This window comes from Anguilla rostrata, chromosome 1, assembly GCF_018555375.3.
Source record: "Anguilla rostrata isolate EN2019 chromosome 1, ASM1855537v3, whole genome shotgun sequence".
Lineage (NCBI taxonomy): Eukaryota > Metazoa > Chordata > Actinopteri > Anguilliformes > Anguillidae > Anguilla > Anguilla rostrata.
The window spans coordinates 76,424,527-76,442,116 of NC_057933.1; the positions used below are offsets into that span (position 1 = coordinate 76,424,527).

The following is a 17,590-nucleotide window of genomic DNA, read 5'->3' on the forward strand; positions in this document are numbered from 1 at the left end:
TATCTCCCCGACTAAACTGACACAGTGCAGGGTCCATGGTATGGGCTCTTGAAAACACCTGAACAATCAAATTAGACAGAATTCATGTAACAACAGATTAAAGTATGAAACACTGACAGTACCTCTTTCCACATCTCACTTCTGTGTTTACTGACATCTCTGGCCCCAGGCAGGTTCACCAGCACAATCCCCTCCAGCAGAGCTGGAGACTGTGGCAAGGAGATGGTGACTCGCTTCACAAGAGGCCAGAACTGCTGCTCTTTTTTATCACTCCGAATGTAGCATCCAATGCTTCGAGACAGTTCTTGGGCCTGGAGAGAGGTTTTAGGAGCATGAATATTCATTAAAATACACTGAAATATATCATTTTTATCAAAATATGCGGATATTCTGTGAAAATATGGACTTGTCCTTCACTCTGAGGTGAAGAAGTGTTACTGTACATGAGACTCACAGTGTCAAACTTCATAGTCTTCGTGCCAGTACCCGGAATCTTAGAAAACTCTTTGGCCCCCACCAATTCACTGTAACTTTTCTTCAGTCCCTCTTTTCCATAAATGGCTGTGATCTTTTCTCTTGCTATTTGTACCATTTCATCATCTTCTGCAGTATTTTGTTGGTCATTGTCCTTTTCAAGTAATTCCACCAGGGATTTTAGTTCTGATTTCCAGTCCTGAAATTCAGTACATGATGTTCATGGAGCATGATGGTGTTCATTTGTTTACGGAAACCTGCCATGGTCGAGTTTCTACATTAGCCTGCATGTCAATGCTGTTAATTCTATTTCTTTATGTTTTTTAACAAGGGGAGGACTGTATGAGAATTTCAGCGCTATAATTCATTTCCTGTTTTGTGTTCATTTGCTTACCTCTGGGCTGATGAATTCAATATCAGCTTTGTATTTGCTGGAATTTGTATTGGCTTGCACATGCACAAAGACTGACGTGCAAGCATGCAGGCTTCCTGAAGGCAGAAGCTGGTTTTCATTTACAAGTGCGTTGATCAGTGAGCTCTTCCCTGCTCCCGTCTTCCCAAACAGTCCAATGTAAATTTTCTCTTTTTGGACATTTTCTTTTAAATAAGAGATCTTCTTTCTGCAGGGTCAGGACAAACATATTCATTGGACAGATACAATAACTTTGGGCTCAATGAACATTACTTGTGTTCACAAAAAGTACTGAAGTATTTTTTAAACAGTTACAGCATTTGCACAACTACATATATTCTATCTTTACCTGTCTAATGTCCAAAAAGAGGTATGGAATTTCACATGTGAGCCTGTTACAGATTCTTTAAGATTCTTATGCTGAACATAAATGATTCATCTTGTTTTGAAAAACAAAATAATGTATCACCGGCATTGACAAGGAGAAGCAACATAAGCTAACATGTTAAAAAAATATTGTGCTGTTCACTGATCACAGGATTACATTGACTTAAGATTTCGAAGAAGACTTTTCTTTTACAGTGTTTGCACTTAAATTGAGCTCCAGTCAAATGTATAAATAGCTACGGGGTTGAATGGGTTATTCAGTTAAGGCACCGCGCCACGCATGGACGGCCTCACTGCCCCGGACAGAATCTGGACTGTGCCAGTGCTGAGAGCGCTCCAGAGCGGTTGCGTAGTAATTGTGTGGCCCGGGCCATGGGAGGGTTCAGGTGATTAGGGCTCCGTGTTTCATCGCTATCAAGCTAACGCTGCTAGTCGAACAGGCAACTGTCAACTGCATGGTAAGCAGCCTAGGAAAGGTCTTCCTCCGCCTATCTGAGCTTAGCTGTAGTCTGCGGTGTGTAAAGAAGCAACTGGTGACACCATCTGCAGTTAGAAATATTGGATATTCCCAATGTGGTTGGGAATTAAATAGTACAGTCACACGCTGAGTGCCAAATTTAGATATAAAATGAAAAAATAAAGCTATAAATAGTTTTATTAAAATAAATTTTTACTTTAGGTCTTCCAGAAATCGCATGCTCTGTTCCTCTCTGCAGAAAACATCTTTGAGTTTGGCATAAACCTCAGATATGGTTTGTTTTCCATCTTCTAATGCATCTTCGCCTGTTAAGATACAGTGGGAATCACTGTGAAAAACATGCATTATACAGTTGAATTTGAAGGTGAAGGGTTCTGGTGGCTCCGTACTGATATGGGCTACATTTTTCTGCCATGGGTTGGGAAATGTTTTGAAAGTAAATCAATTACTCCTAGATTACAGACTTTCTGTGGCTTTTTAAGACATATTTAACTCCAATGTATTGGATTCTTAATGGATTCTTCATATTATTGGAAAACATTACATCAATAACACATTCAATAAAATGTGGCATTTTCTAAAATGTAGGCAACACTCTTATGTAGGTAATCAATTTGCAAAAGCCTGTGAAAAATGTTTAGGACATGTTTGTTTCTTGAATCCAATTTCAGTATATGGTCATTTCTGATCTAACATAGTGCCCTTGAATCTTATAGAATTAGCACTAATATAAGATATAAAGGCTGCCAATAGTTGAGTTCAATATGAGATACTGTAGATTATAAGAGAAAAGGTGAGACACTCACATTTTAAGAGAAGTTCTTCCGTCTCATATGAAAACACAGGGTGTCCTTTATTTTTCAGCTTTCTCCTCTTGGATTTCAGATCATCATTCCCACCGAGCTTTCGTTTACCTTTCTGAGGAGCTGGAAAAGTATGTGTGTTTGGAGGGGTGAATGAAAACGAGAATGTTTATGAAACTGACTTCTGAGTTTCATAACTCCTTACACATATATTCGCATAAACTAGTGGTGGGCACTGCAAGCACTTGTCACACTTGTAAGCATTTACAGAAATGAATTTACAATATATTAGCAGGCTCCAGGACTCTAAGAAACACAGGTAACAGTTTTCCCAGCATTCATAGTGAAAACTGGAACAGGTTTTTGTTGTTTCAATGTGGTTCCCACCCCCCACCCCAAACTTCCCTTCTTTACAGTGCTAAACATGCTGAAGCCATAATCTTAAATATCATTCACTGCAGCATATACTGGCTTTGCTGTGTGATAGGTTTGTCTTTCACTGTTTCACTGTAGTTTAGCAGTTTTTAAACAGTCAAAACATTTATTTTTGTGACTGAATTTGGTAGTCTATTTCAAGGAGCACTCACAACAAGGAGGGTCTGGGTTCAAATCCAGCTTGCACCCCTCTGTGTGGAACTTGCATGTTGTCCCCATGGGCAGCCAATTGAGTGTGAGTGTGTGAGTGAATGGTGTGTGTGCCCTGGGATACATTGGCAGCCGGGTGATGCATTCCTGCCCGTCACCCAATGCGTGCTCCAGAACTCCAGAGACAAGTGGGTATGGACTTCAAGGAATATGAGTTATTTCATGTGTTTTCATGTTACATATTTATTTCAGGCTTGAATGCCCCCCAAAATCTTCACTCACACTCCATGGATTCTTCCCCTTGTCTATCAGCTGGTCCCTCTGATCTTGCCTCACCATCATCCAGTGGCTGCTCTCCTACTCGAAGAGAACATTGAAAGCTTTATGTCAGGGCTATGAATTAAAATTATTTTCTTAATGCTAATAGAAGTGTGTCAGTGCCACAGTTGTGAATTTGGTATTACGTTACTGCTTTTTATTTTACTGTTCATACTTAACACAAACTGATGAATTATATTAAATTACTATTTTTAAATTCAAAAATGTATGTTTATACAGTAAGAGAGAAAAATAGCTTGTCAGTTCAGTGTAAACAAATGCCAGTATCTTACCAATAGTTTTCTTTTCTTGCAGTGCCTAGCTAGTTCACGCCGGTAAGTCCGGTAAGAGTGCTATCATCACTCTTCCCCCATTTTTACTTTTTTAAAATCGAGCACTAATGCCAAATATACAAGTCATAACAACTGTAGCCAAATTATCACAAAGAATACAGGGATTGAAGGGGACTGTATCTTATACTGACCGTGATAAAAAAAATGGCTGTTAACAGTGAATGGGAATTCAAGTAAGATGAGAGTCGTGTTCTTTCTTTATCTTTACCAGTACCCCTCAGCCCTCTTCATCAGTTCATGATTTTAGAGTTTCTGAAAAATTGGCTTTGTTCCTACCCAAATTAATTATTAATGATCAACTTCAAAATAATTCTGACACTGAAATGATCGTTTAACAAAACATATTTGTGAATGCACTCCGCTTTTTTAGAGTATACCACTACTTATAAATAATAAACAAAAAATTCTTATTGGAAAAATGATTCTTAGTGGCTAACATTGTCATGATGGTATTTGTAGTCCATGTTTATATATGACTACTAACTTTTGGTTGTATTTATCTTCAAAATATTTTTGTAAGGTATCATTTTTTGTAAACCCTGAAATTTGTACATCTACATGCAATTTTCTGAACAACTAAATCACTTTAGCACTCCACTTAATCATATGTATCCTTTATATTCTACAAACATAGCGAAACACTCTTACCATAGTTACATGGCACCAGATTTAGTCCATGGTTTATTGTATCAAGCTCTCTGATCCAGTAGAGTTCCCTCTCATTTAGTGCTTCAGAACCAGTGACCTGCTCAATTGGAAATAGAATCAGATCTTCAAGAGAATGGTCATGGTTGTTGAAATGATCTGAGATTGGCCGATGCTGGCGATATCTGATGGAGCTTATGTGCTCGGTGAATCTTCTTTGGAGTGTGGTTGCAGTCTTCCCAACATACTGCACCAGGCATTTTTTACACTCGATGATGTAGATGACACTTGGTGTCTTGCAAGTCAGATGTTGGGTGATGTTGTACTGTTTTCCTGTAGCTGTACTCTGAAATTTATCAGTGCCCTTCGTTATTTGCCTGCAGCAGAGGCATCCCTGGGAATTACATGTGTCAACACCCGTACGAGTGCCTGCAGTCCTGGAAGAAGGACCTGCTTGAGCCATGGGAGCAGTCTCTGGAACAGCCTCCTCTGTCCTGTGTTTCACTGAGGGGAAGATGGGGTGAAAGAAAATGATGTATGTTCGTAGTTCCACATGGTGTTCGTTATGACTCACCTTTCTTTGTCTATTAAGCCTAAACTGTGAAGCTAATTACATTTTTTAAACATTATTTACATTACGAATATGTATTTTTTTATATTGCTGGAGCTTATAGTGACAGTATCACCTTGAGTCAATCAAAGAGATTCAGTCAAACCACCCAAAGTCAGATATGCAGTACCGTACTGTATTTTATAACAACCAATATGATAGTATCTAGTTACTGATAAAGTATGATCTCCATCTTATTTTCCAAAACTTATTTATCTCGAGTTTACAGGGTCGGTCAGTCTCGTTGATTCAATCAGAGAGACTCAGTCAAACCACCCCTAAGCATATAAGATTCTGCCAAATGCTCATATGGTCTGAAATGTAAGAAACAGGAAAAGGTGTGGCCTGAACATTGTGGCACAAGCAGGGGGAGAGGCCTCTGTTTAAGGACAAGTGAGCTCTATGTGTACAGTCCAAAATATCTGCCTGTCTTAAACTTTAAATAAACCCCATTTTCACCCATATGACTATGTACAGCACAGACATGGATATGGTTCAAAAAGTGAAGCTGCGTAGCCCTGGTGAATGAGGCCAGATGTGTTCGTTTAACCTGTGACTTAGGGTCCAGCTTGTCACAAGGAGTGCTGGTTCTGAGCCATTCAGAAACCCAGGGTGACCGTGATTTGTGCATGTCTTAACAAATGAACAGTTAACAGTGCATTTCCTGCAGTATTACCCCTTAAATAATGGGTAATACTGAAGTATTGGTAATGCTGATACAATTAGCAGTCAATTAACAGGTAAAGAAAGTCCTATTTACATCTGCCTTGGCTTAAGGATGATAATTGTGACACATTTAGATTTCTAATTTGAACTGTAATTACTGAATTATTTTTTGTTTAGCAGAATCACGCTGTCATATTGGTTGTTATGCAATATAGTATGGTACTGTATATCTGACTGTTGAGACAGGAAGTATGTTGTCTACAGGGCGGCAGTGTAGCACAGTGGGTAAGGAACTGGGCTTGTAACCGAAAGGTCGCAGGTTCGATTCCCGGGTAGGACACTGCCGTTGTACCCTTGAGCAAGGTACTTAACCGAAATTGCTTCAGTATATATCCAGCTGTATAAATGGATACAATGTAAAAATGCTAAGTAAAAGTTGTGTAAGTCGCTCTGGATAAGAGCGTTTGCTAAATGCCTGTAATGTAATATTTTGATTGGTTTGGTTTAAGTGAAGGTCTTAAGAGGCATGGGTCATGAAGGAAATATTGTTACGTTTGAGGACAGCAGGAGATCAGCTACATGCTAATAAACACACTTGCGTTTCAAATGTGTCTGAGAATTGATCAGCATTATGAGTATGTTTGATTGGCACAAAAATTTAAGTGCAACAATTGTGTTATGATCTGTTATTTGTTGCTCATGTCTGTTTATGACTAGTGTAGGAGCCTTTTATGAACTTGTGGGTTATTGTAAATGAAAATTATTTATAATGAATGAATTATGAAAATGTAACTGTTGTTTGTACCAGTTTTTGGAAATAGTTTACAAAGAGTAAAGCATTAATTTTTTGTACACTGAAATTCATACCTACATTCAATTTGCCAGACAAACAAATCACTTTAGCCCTCCTGCTCTTAATCATATGAATCCAGTATACAGTACTCACCAGACCTGGGTCAAATACACATTTAAAGTATTTTAATCACTTTTAAATAGTAGTAGTTTCGGTGGTGTGCCCTCAGTATTATAACTCGCTGACATCACATCGAGGGCAACTCACAAAGATTGTACAAAGAACTCTGGGATACCCCCTTCAGCATGAAGCCTACATTGTTGCTGGCTCAATCATTTCTGTTGTCTATCACAGTATAAGATAAGATAAGATCAGATAAACCTTTATTGATCCCCGGAGGGAAATTCAGGTGTCTTAGCAGCAACAGCAGTGAGATGAATCACAGGAAAGGTACAGGGAAGAGTTGGAGTCAAGAGTATAACGGGAAAGGAGTTGGTCTTGTAACCTAAAGGTCACAGGTTTGATTCCCCTGCTGTTGCACCCTTGAGCAAGGTGCTTAGTCTGCACTGCTTCAGTATCCAGCTGTTATAATCGGATACAATGTAAATTATTTGTAAAAAGTGTAAATCACTCTGGATAAGAACGTCTGCTAAACGCCTGTAATGTAAACGTTTTAAATTTGTTTTTTTATAAGGCTCTAAATATTATTCGAAAAAGTATTTGGTTTCCCAAGAAGGTATTTATTTAAAGGAATGTATTCTTTAAATACTATTTGGGAAATATTTGGTTACCAATGAAAATATTAAATAAATCAAATACAATGTATTTCATGTGTAAATGCATTTTAAAATACTTCAAATATGCATATAACTACATTTAGCAACATACATACGAATTTGTATTTGACCCAGGTCTGACATGTATTGAAGCAGTCTTACCACATATATTTGGCATCAAATTTAGTCCATGGGCCATTGTTGCAAGCTCTCTGATCCAGTAGAGTTCCCTCTCTTTTAGTGCTTCAGAACCATTGACCTGCTCAATTGGATATACAATCAGATGATCAAGACAATGGTCATTGTTGTTGAAATGATCAGGGACTGGCTGACGTTGCTGATTTGTGATGGAAGCTCTGTGTTCTTCGACTGTTCTCTGCAGTGTGGTCGAAGTCTTCCCAACATACTGCACCGGGCATTTTTTGCACTGGATGATGTAGATGACACTTGGTGTCTTGCATGTCAGATATTGTGTGATGTTGTAATGTTCTCGTGTGGCTGTGCTTTGAAATTTAACAGCACCCTTCCATATATGCCCGCAGCAGCGGCATCCCTGGGAATTACACGCGTCAACACCCGTACGAGTGCCTGCAGTCCCGGAAGAAGGACCTTTTTGAGCCATGGGAACAGTCTCTGGAGCAGTCTCCTCTGTCCTGTGTTTCTCTGAGGGGAAAATGGGGTGCAATTAGGTTTCAGTTGTGGTTTCGAAATGTACAGCCAGGTTTCAAAATGTTGTTTTCACCGATTGCCTAGGCAGGCTATAAACATTTAAATGTCATCAATAAGAATCTCTTATAACATCCAATTGTATTGAATTTGCATACTCTGTGTGAATGTTAATACTGTTAGGTGTACCCCCGCTGTGTTCCTTTTTTCCCCTCCCACCGGGTTAAATGTAACATTTCACTCCCGGTACTTTCTGTCAAATTTCTATGGAATGGTATGTAACAGAAGTTTCATTATGGTATGTAATCATAGTTGGTGGTTTGTATTAAAAATTATAATCTGGTTGTAGTTACATTTTCAGAATTGAGCCAGATACGAAAACTGTTAGTTATTTCCCCGATCTAGCCTACAATAATACCTATACAAACAAGAGATAGCCAGAGATTTGAGACTGGCTAACATAGCAGAAAATGCTAGTCCTGATTATTTACTCTTTCACATGGATGCTTTGACAATTTGCTCCAGTTAGCTGCATCACAGAGGTTGACCCGGTAGTGTTCAACAGTTTGGAGGAAGTGGCTCATCGCCTGAATGTTTTGCACCTATATTCATATTACACTATATCAGTTGGACGTTCTTCTCACATACTGCCTGTAGAAGCTGTGGGGTTATTTAACTTATTTATTAGCTGGTTTTTCTGTCCTTGACATTGCAGCTCTTTTGTGGTTGGGGAGAGGACCAAGAATGGCAGAGCATGGCATAAGGTCAGTCTGAGGTCTTTAGGGCAACAAGCTTCTTATTGAGTAAAGTTTGCCTAGATGTACGAGTGCATCCTAACTGAATTTAGGCTACTGTTGTATGGTGCACGGCTCAAGTTTGGACCACAGACCGTTGTTCTGGTCAATCAGATGTGTTATCTAGGAACTGCTCCTGCCTGCACCGACCTACTACTCTCCCTCTCTGGACTCGATTGCTATGCCTGAATATAAAAGCAGCGCCTCCTCATTGGCATATGGACAAAGAAATGCAGAAATAAATAAATAGAAAATACATTATGAAAAAATAAATGAATCAAGAAATAAATACGGAAATAAATAGACACAGAAATAAACAAATAAAGAAATAAGTAAATAAATAAATGTATAAATATCCACTTATGTCAAAATTTTATTGATTTATATATGTGGACATTCATTTATTTTTACATTTTACTTGCATTTATTTTTGGGTCATTGATTTATTTTATTTTTTGTCCTCCATACTGCCATACAACCAACATTTTCAGACAGCAGCGAGTTTACTGCGTATTGGGGGACTTCTTGGTTGGGTTTGAACCACACCTGTAATGCCCCCAAATCTTTGACTGACAGGTCTTACCTTTAAAGTGAAAATGTAAAGGAGGGATTGTATATTCAATTTGAATTTCTGCAGGGTTTTGCGTGACCATGCGAAAATTATAAAGCGAACGAAAGCAATGCCATTACATTTGGTCACCCTTGTGCCACAAAAACATGAATATTAAATGGTAAATGGCCAACTGAATTATCGTTTCATTTTTGTCATTCATAATGAGTTTACAATCAAAAAAATTGCTATTTCAAATGTGGTTTTTAATTTCCACTTAAATTATGACGATCGTCAGATAGCCTATAGTGCGCACATTAACCAAAGGAGGGATTGAATTTTCATTTGAATTAGCCTATGTAATGTTTTTGCGCCGATCGAATGAAAACGAAATGCAATTGCCGATTTGTATTTTATTTGAATTTTGGCGCGGATATGCTTCCATAATTTTGCAGACCAACCAGCATTTCTGACTGTTGAGACAGGAAATATGTTGATTGATATTTTAAACTTTCCAGCCCAAAAAGTTTGCCATACAAATGCATTTGCTAAATATAAGACAAGAAGTACTTATCACAAACAATAAAAATCGAGTTACATCAACACACCTAAATTTGGCTTAAACAAGAGAGTATTCCCGGAGTGTGTAGTTAAGCACACTCCACGTTCCGCACTCCAGGCAACGTCTCATCATCTCTACCACTTCATCTTTCAAAAAATATTTTGCCATTAACCACCAGAAGTGTAAATCTAGAGCCACTCACTGTATGAACACTGTTTTGGAGACAGTCAGTGTGGGTTACACATCCCAGGTTATACATATAACCGGTTGGAACGATTTCCTTATATCCCAATACAGCAACGTGCTATCGATATTGTGTAATAATTATGCATTCAGTATCTAAATATTTGACCGTTGAGGGACTCACCAGTGTTTCAACGAAAGGACAAACTCACTGAATCTTCACTTGTTTCTCAAGCCTTCCAATGAGTTTGAAAGGAAGGTTCGCACCTTAATCATCTACTTCCTGTCCGATAAGTTTCGTTTTCTACAGTACACCACTCCAGTGTTATCAGATTTGAAAACAGTGAACCCAACTACAGCCTCAACCCCGCCCAGAAAACGCATATCGTAGCTACTTATTTTCTCCTGACGAACATGAACGTGTTTATTTCATTAGCACTTGCAAGCTCACAAATATGGAGGAATATTTCGGACAAAATTAAATAAATAAATACACCATGAAATGTGGGCATAAATAATGAAATGTGGCACGAAATGTAGGCCTACGCATGTATTTATTCATTTAATTGTTTATTTATTTCCATGACGCTACGTGTGCGACATATTGCTTGAAATTAAAACCGTCACTTTCACCCATCAAAGTTGGGAGGGCGAGTACCAGAGACTGTAAAAAATATGGACAAAGCTACTGTGACGTCACGCACTAGAGGCGGGTCTCTCAGAAATACTCAACCTATCACTAAGCCTCCTGTGTTTTGTGTACTCGCCTTTTACAGTCTCTGATTTGAACACACCTCTGGTCAAGCTAATTTCAGTGGTCCCGAGCTAGATTTTCAGTGTGCCAAAATGTCTTTTTCAGGCATCATCCTTATGCTAGCTCAGCCTGATGCTCCCGCGCCCTATGTTCCTTCCTTCTTTGCTACATGTCAGAAATTCAAATGTGTTGCTTCTTTTATTCAACAGCACAGGCAGGACGGTTATTAGCACCATATGGGGGCTCCAACAACACACATCCAGCGCAGCCATGTTAAGAAATTCTTCTTCTTCTAATAGTTTCCCGCAGGCTATACACTAACAACGGAATGCTGCCCTCCACAGGTCAATCATAGAGCTCCATTGAAAAAGCTACATCCTCATGTGGAGACCAGTGCGATGGAGAAATTTAAATACAGTCTTTGGAGTATCACAGTGACCCACGGCAAAAATAGACTTCACTGAATAATCTGTAACTCCAATTTCTGACAGTTCTGCTTGCATGAGTCTTCTCTGTCATTGATAGTTGGTGCATTCATTCCATCAAAACATGCTTCACAGTTTCTGCCTCTGCACAGATGCATTTTCCATCCGGGTGTTTACCAGTCAGTGCTAGCCCATGATTTAATGCACAATGACCCAATCTCAGCCTAGTTATTACCACATTGTCCCTCCTGCTCATTCTCACATTTGACGTGAGATTCTGTGTTGGTTGTATTGAAAAATAATACTTGCCTTTGTTTCCCTCCTCCCATTCTTTTTGCCAGAACTTTTCTATTCCTTAAGCTCTTACACTCGGCCCTTCCATACAGTACTTCCAGATCTAAATCCTTCCTGTTGACGGCTATTTTTGCTATCATATCAGCTTCCTCGTTCCCCTGTATTCCTACGTGAGCTGGGACCCAGAAAAACCCAACAGTATTCCCCAACTTAGATACTCGATTTAGCATAATCAATATTTCTACTATTAGGTCTGGTCTGGCCCCACCTTTCCCACCTTTCAGTGCCATTAGTGCTGCAGAAGAATCTGAACATACAATGACTTTTCCTGGCCTAACTTCCTCCACCCACCCGAGCGCCCACAAAATTACCACCAGCTCTGAAGTGAAAACTGACACATGATTTGATATCCGCTTTCCGAGATGTATCTGCAATTGCGGAATGCTTACTCCTATGGCATCTTTTCCATTATTCAGATTCTTGGAACCATAAGTGTAAACATGCAGGAAATCAGGTCATTTAGATTGAATACACAAATGCCCGCTGTCAAGCTAACATCTTCCAGCAACGTCGTGGCAGAAACGTAATTATCTAACGTTAGCTATAGTCTGAGTTCTTCATGCTGAGTCACCGTAAGCCTAACGTTACGGTGCTGGCTACTGACTCCTGAAGGATGCTTCATCATTTCACGGATCTGAAGTAAGTAATACAGTATGATGAGGCTAGCCTATTGTTTTTACCTCTTCGCATGTGAATAAATAATGCTAGCTAGATCAGACTTCAGAGTTCTATGGGCAAAATCTTTATTAAGTGACATTAATGTATCATCGGAGCAGATAACCGTGCAGATGTTCATCTTGGGAATCCTGCTTGACTCCTATTATACATATCTGCAACTGTGGTTATAACGTAAAGTAGGTGTTTACATAGTTAATTGTTTATTTTTATTTTTATTTATTTTAAAATACATCACTTTAAGGTTACATGTCTTAGCTGCTTCTAGTATTTAAATTGTTTTTTTTTTTAACATTACTCCTGGTCACCAGCCATTTTACTTGCAGTTCAGGAAAGACAGATGCCCTAAGATGTGCAAATAGGCAACTCCAGTGAGTTACTCTGTTATAACCTGGAATGGACTTGGGATATCTTGCTTTCATGATCAAAGGGTAAGTATTTTTTAATGTAAATCTTATGCATTTTCATGTTTCTGCATACATACCTGCTTGGAGATTCACCCAACCTACCTGTATCCTGTATTTACATTTATAAAATGGTTTCTCAGTGAACGAGTGCTGTATATCCAGATATGACTAGTGCAGGATCTGGATCACAGATGAATTATTTTTTCTGTTAGGAGAGGTCAGGTCTCCATCTTTGTGGCTTTATGCTGGGGGGCAATTCTTTTGAATATGGCTTATAGATTTAATGTGAAAATGTGCAAATAGTGATATGCAGTTCTGCTCTCAAAATGTAATGCTTTCCATGAACTTCCTGACAGTGTTATAACATGAGTCACATGAAGGCCTCAATTCAAACAAATGAACAGCTTTGCTTCTTTCTCAGTTTTTGAATCCATTCAAAGACTTCAGCAGAGTCAGAACATAATGAGAAATAAGACTAAATGTATTAATAAACACCACCCAGAACTTTGGTTGGTCATTGAATTGTTTGTTGGTCAATGTAGCATGTTTGATTAATTAAAGATAACCTTGTTTTAAGAAACAGAATTGTAGGAAACTAATCTGAAGGAAAGGATAAGAAACGTTTGCAATTCTCCAAATAAATCGAAGTCTATACTGAGCTGAGAAAAGGCACACTTTATTAAAGAAGACAGAAAAAAAGGAAAAGAAATAACAGTGTTGGGAGAAGCAACATCCGTTCTATAACATTCAGTGAAGATTCTAAAGACTTCTTGGTGTGGATGAAGTCTTTACACCAGTGCATGAGATAGATAAGTTACACAGCTTTGCCCAAGGGATTGATTAGAGTAGTTGGGAGAGGGAAAGATTCCCTGTTGCCAAGAAACCCAAGCTTGTGGCCAGGCAACATGGGCTCCTGTCCTAACTGGGTCAGGTTTGCCACAAAGAGAATTGGATATGTTTTTGACATCAGGCGTCTCCCTCCCCACCTACTCTCAGTCCCAGAACAAACTTTCTTTGTACATTCAACATGCCCTGGCTTCTCTAAATTATAAGTGAATCAGACTTAAATTCAAGTAACAATTTAGCTATTTTAAAAATTGAAGTGATTCATCTGGCAAACAACAAAATGCACAGTACAGAATAATTCCCTTCTTATACTGGGTACATTCTACTTTATGGATGATTATTGACATGATTACATAATGCAAAACATTACTGAATGGAAAAAGTAAACACACAATATTATGGTTATACCCCCAAGAGCCCCAGTTTCCCACTACAAATCCCACACAAAGAAGTCATCACACACTGAAATATTATGATTAGCCTAAATTGTCATACACCAAACTAAACAAATAGTTATTTTTTAAACTACTTTCATTAAGCCGCCACTGAAAATAAGTGCAGAAAATCAGTTTTCTGTTTAAAATTACGAAAAAATGTATATGAATTAATATGAAACTGTTTAAGGAACATTTTTGCTTTACTCTACTGAACTGAACTGATGAGTTCACTTGACTGTAGTTATTCAACACAAACAGCATTGGTTCTGTGTGTTCATTTCAGACCACTTTTCCCCCAAACTGAGAGATGGAAATTTCTGACCTTGTAGCACAGCGAAGCAGTGAATGAATTAAAAGAGCACACACATCCCCCCTCCCCCTGCACCTGTCATTTATTATGTTTAGAATTGCTATCAGAATCAAGTAGGTAACATACCGTAGGTAACTAGCTAGCAAGATAAGCACTTGGCACTAAAATACATAGCTGTGGTTATATATGTAGCTATACATACTGTGCTTGACTTAGGAGTAAAAGATTTCAAGAGGGCCAGTTAAACTGTCAAATCTCTCTCAACTGATCAAATGTCAGAATTCAGTATTCAACATTGAACTGTCATTAAAATGTATTAAATAAAACCCTGTTGATTTATCAAATTCTTGTCTAGTTTTTAAAGCTGAATGAATTATTAGTCAAGCCCAGTGGTGTTGTGATTCTTCAGGGAATATCTGTACACACGTTGACAAACAAAATAGTCATCTGTAACTTTTAAAATAACAAAATACGTTTCACAGCACCCTCATTGTTTGGGTGTAGGGTTGCAAAGGATTGTTAATTTATTTTAGTTAATTCTCATATATTCCCATTAATTCCCACAGAAAGTTTCCACCCTGAATATTCATGAAATTTTGCAACCTTATTTGGATGAGACAGGTTGCCATGGTGATCTCAGCTGGATCCGTCATCCGCTTTCGGTGACTTAAAATATCTTGAGGCCTAAAGAGTCACAGCTTCGCTTCATTGTCTCCATTTCTTCTGAAACATCTGGAATGAAGAACAAATCACATCGTTTGAGATACATGCTGGCAGATACGCCTTTCTAAACAAACCACAGCACATACGACAGCTACTGTAGGTCTTTACATGACCAGAGATTCTTGTGCACAATAGGTGGGCTATTGACCAGGGTGACTGCCATGTAGGACACTACAACCTTAGACCTGTGAAAATGAACTAACCTGTATTTCCTGACAAAATAAGCCTCCTGAAGTTTCGTACAGCAAGTGAAAAAACAGCATTGGTCAGCGGGATGGTCTTGGACTGTTTGAATCTTTTGTGTGGTGATGATGTTGGTCCACAAAAATGTGTATGTTATGGGAACACACAGTTCCAAACGGGAACCAGACTTGGGCCCTGTTTCCGATAACGACGGAACTTAAACTTTTAAGATGGTTCTTACGATACATTGCAGCTAATGTACACAATTTAAACAAGCATTTCTCAAAACACCTTCTTGTTGTTACCTTTTGTTTACAAATATTGCACCAAATTGTTGAGTGAAGGAAATGTAATATTTAATATTATATATCCATTTAATGTCACCTAACAAACAATTTTGGTATATTTTGTGCTTTCTCTTGTCTGCATTGGTTGAGCACTGTCTGCTTTTTTGTTAACAGATATTACACCAACAAACACAGTATGTTTATCTAGCGGAAATCTTAGCAATTAGCATTCATCCATAAGAAAACGAGCTTGTTTTCCGGGGACATTGTCAAAGTAAATGATGGGAGTTGAACAATCGAGTATGAAAGGTGTCAGACATAGAAAACTTACTGACACATAAACATCACACAGAGAAGAAAGCTTAATCAATGAATCAGTATCCTGCAACATGGAACTGGAATATTTCCACATTAAATTTATCAGATATGATAATCAAGGAGCGACCGCATGGCCCAGCCACCTCTCAACCCAAAGATGCACCAGGAGGGCCGGAATAATTAGGACATATCGTAATCTGCTGGTTCAGTATACGGTGTACAGAGTGTCCTTTGACATCCTCCTGCAGTCTAAAAGTGGTTTCCACTGGTTACCTGGAAGGCCAGTGAGGTCTTCTGGGATCTGGTTTAGAGCCAGCCTCAAGGAGGTTGTCATCTGTGTCTTAATTTCTGTCACAAGGTATTTCTATAGAGTAATGATTGAAAACAAAGATTTCATCATTTCCTGTAAAGTGATATTTTTTAGTAAATCTTAGCTTAAGCAATTTTTTAAATTCATTTTTTCTCCTGTGTAAAAAAAACTCTATATTTTCACGCAAATTGCAGAACATTTTAAACAGGAAAAGCAAGCATTACTAGGTTGGGGTGATCTTAATCAAAGTAAAATCATAGATTTGGCTCAGGTAGAAATACATGGCCTGTAGCCTATACAAACTATGGAAGTAAAAGTGGTGATGCTTTGCCATCATTATATTGTAAACATTTAATTAACTGTCCCCCCCTTTGGATAATTAAGTTTTTCAAAAAGGCAAGTAGAATTTTCCAGAGAAAACTAACCTGCAGACTGCTGAACTCCTCCAGCATCTTTTTCATGGCCTCACGGAACATGCCATTTTTGGATTTCTTAATTGCATATTTCACGTTCTCTTGAATCTTACAGAAAGAAGACTGTCCATGGATGCGAGCGCATTCTGAAAATAAATTTGACAAAATTTTGCATTAATTTCTATTAATAACAGTATTTCACATTTTAACAGATAAACTTGGATTACTTACTTACTTTCCAAATTTTTTATATTGAGATACCAACCTTGATATGTTGGCGTCATGGTGTCACGGATTGAATTACTGAGGGAATTGTAGATCAGCTTCTTTCTCCTTAGGATTTTCTTTTCCAAATTCTTGTGCAATTTTCTTTGCTAGATGATATAAAAGAGAAGATGTATTAGTTCACTTGTGGAAAAATTGCTCAGGTAATTTCTGTAATTCAGCATTAGGTGTAATAATGTAAAAAAAGATACCAACTGCATATCTACTGCAGAAGGGGCTATTTCTCACCTCTGTTCTAATGTACACCAGACGCAGGTATTTCTCTTCATTCTTTGTTTTTTTATATTCCAGGAGTTTATCATTTGTGATGAAGTTCTCTTGAAAACTTCCAAATTGCCCATTGATTGATGCTCTCGTACCTCCAGGCCTTGAGAGACAATTTAAAATGATTTGTTGGTGTTACTTGCAAGTGATACTTTAGACATATCAAACGCAGAAATATTGTGGTATGTTCTGCTAATAAATAGGTTTTCCGTGTATCAATGCTCCCCACAGTCTGTTGTCGAACCCTGAATGTGCTGATTATGGCTGACAGCCCTAGAGGGTGTTTCCCATGAAGAGTGGGCTATAGTCAGCAGGGTTGTCCCTGTGTGATCACACAAGCAACTCCTGGTTAATTGGGAATCTGGGGCCGGTTGCACGAGCTGTGCACGAGTAAAAAAAAAATAAGCCTAGCTGTAATGGTAATCTCTACTAAGTTACAATTTATGTAACTCATCCTATGAACTATGAGCCTTCTCTTCTCCATCATCCTGGATATAACTAGGTTGAAAAAATATGACTGCAAACCTCTTAGTTTGGTAGAGAA

General features: G+C 38.3%; 2 protein-coding genes and 1 long non-coding RNA gene across 18 annotated transcripts in view; 1 reads left to right on the top strand and 2 right to left on the bottom strand.

The window, feature by feature from the left end:
• LOC135235873 (nuclear GTPase SLIP-GC-like) overlaps positions 1 to 17,590 on the bottom strand; it is a 130,675-nt gene that overhangs the window by 37,079 nt on the left and 76,006 nt on the right. For 3 of the 13 annotated variants that reach the window (XM_064301837.1, XM_064301829.1, XM_064301845.1), the window contains exons 1-2: positions 7,463 to 7,887; positions 4,459 to 4,959 (exon numbers count right to left, since the gene is read on the bottom strand). In XM_064301837.1, the coding sequence (XP_064157907.1) occupies positions 4,459 to 4,959; positions 7,463 to 7,499 (538 nt within the window). In that variant the 5' untranslated portion in view covers positions 7,500 to 7,887. Of the gene's footprint in view, positions 1 to 122; positions 312 to 454; positions 674 to 868; positions 1,095 to 1,947; positions 2,057 to 2,557; positions 2,678 to 3,421; positions 3,500 to 4,458; positions 4,960 to 7,462; positions 7,888 to 17,590 lie in introns of those variants that run through there. The other 10 variants (XM_064301876.1, XM_064301865.1, XM_064301893.1 and 7 more) reach the window with 9 other exon arrangements.
• The window catches only part of LOC135235973 (uncharacterized), a 50,206-nt gene continuing 44,292 nt past the window's right edge, over positions 11,677 to 17,590 (top strand). The window contains exons 1-2 of the long non-coding RNA XR_010324474.1: positions 11,677 to 12,227; positions 12,575 to 12,694. This is a non-coding gene — a long non-coding RNA (uncharacterized LOC135235973). The remainder of the gene's footprint in view (positions 12,228 to 12,574; positions 12,695 to 17,590) is intronic.
• Positions 13,331 to 17,590, bottom strand: part of LOC135235920 (nuclear GTPase SLIP-GC-like) — a 200,763-nt gene continuing 196,503 nt past the window's right edge. For 2 of the 4 annotated variants that reach the window (XM_064302024.1, XM_064301998.1), the window contains exons 17-21: positions 17,011 to 17,149; positions 16,763 to 16,871; positions 16,510 to 16,643; positions 16,048 to 16,138; positions 13,331 to 14,995 (exon numbers count right to left, since the gene is read on the bottom strand). In XM_064302024.1, coding sequence (XP_064158094.1) covers positions 14,931 to 14,995; positions 16,048 to 16,138; positions 16,510 to 16,643; positions 16,763 to 16,871; positions 17,011 to 17,149 — 538 coding nt within the window. In that variant the 3' untranslated portion in view covers positions 13,331 to 14,930. The remainder of the gene's footprint in view (positions 14,996 to 16,047; positions 16,139 to 16,509; positions 16,644 to 16,762; positions 16,872 to 17,010; positions 17,150 to 17,590) is intronic. The other 2 variants (XM_064302015.1, XM_064302032.1) reach the window with 2 other exon arrangements.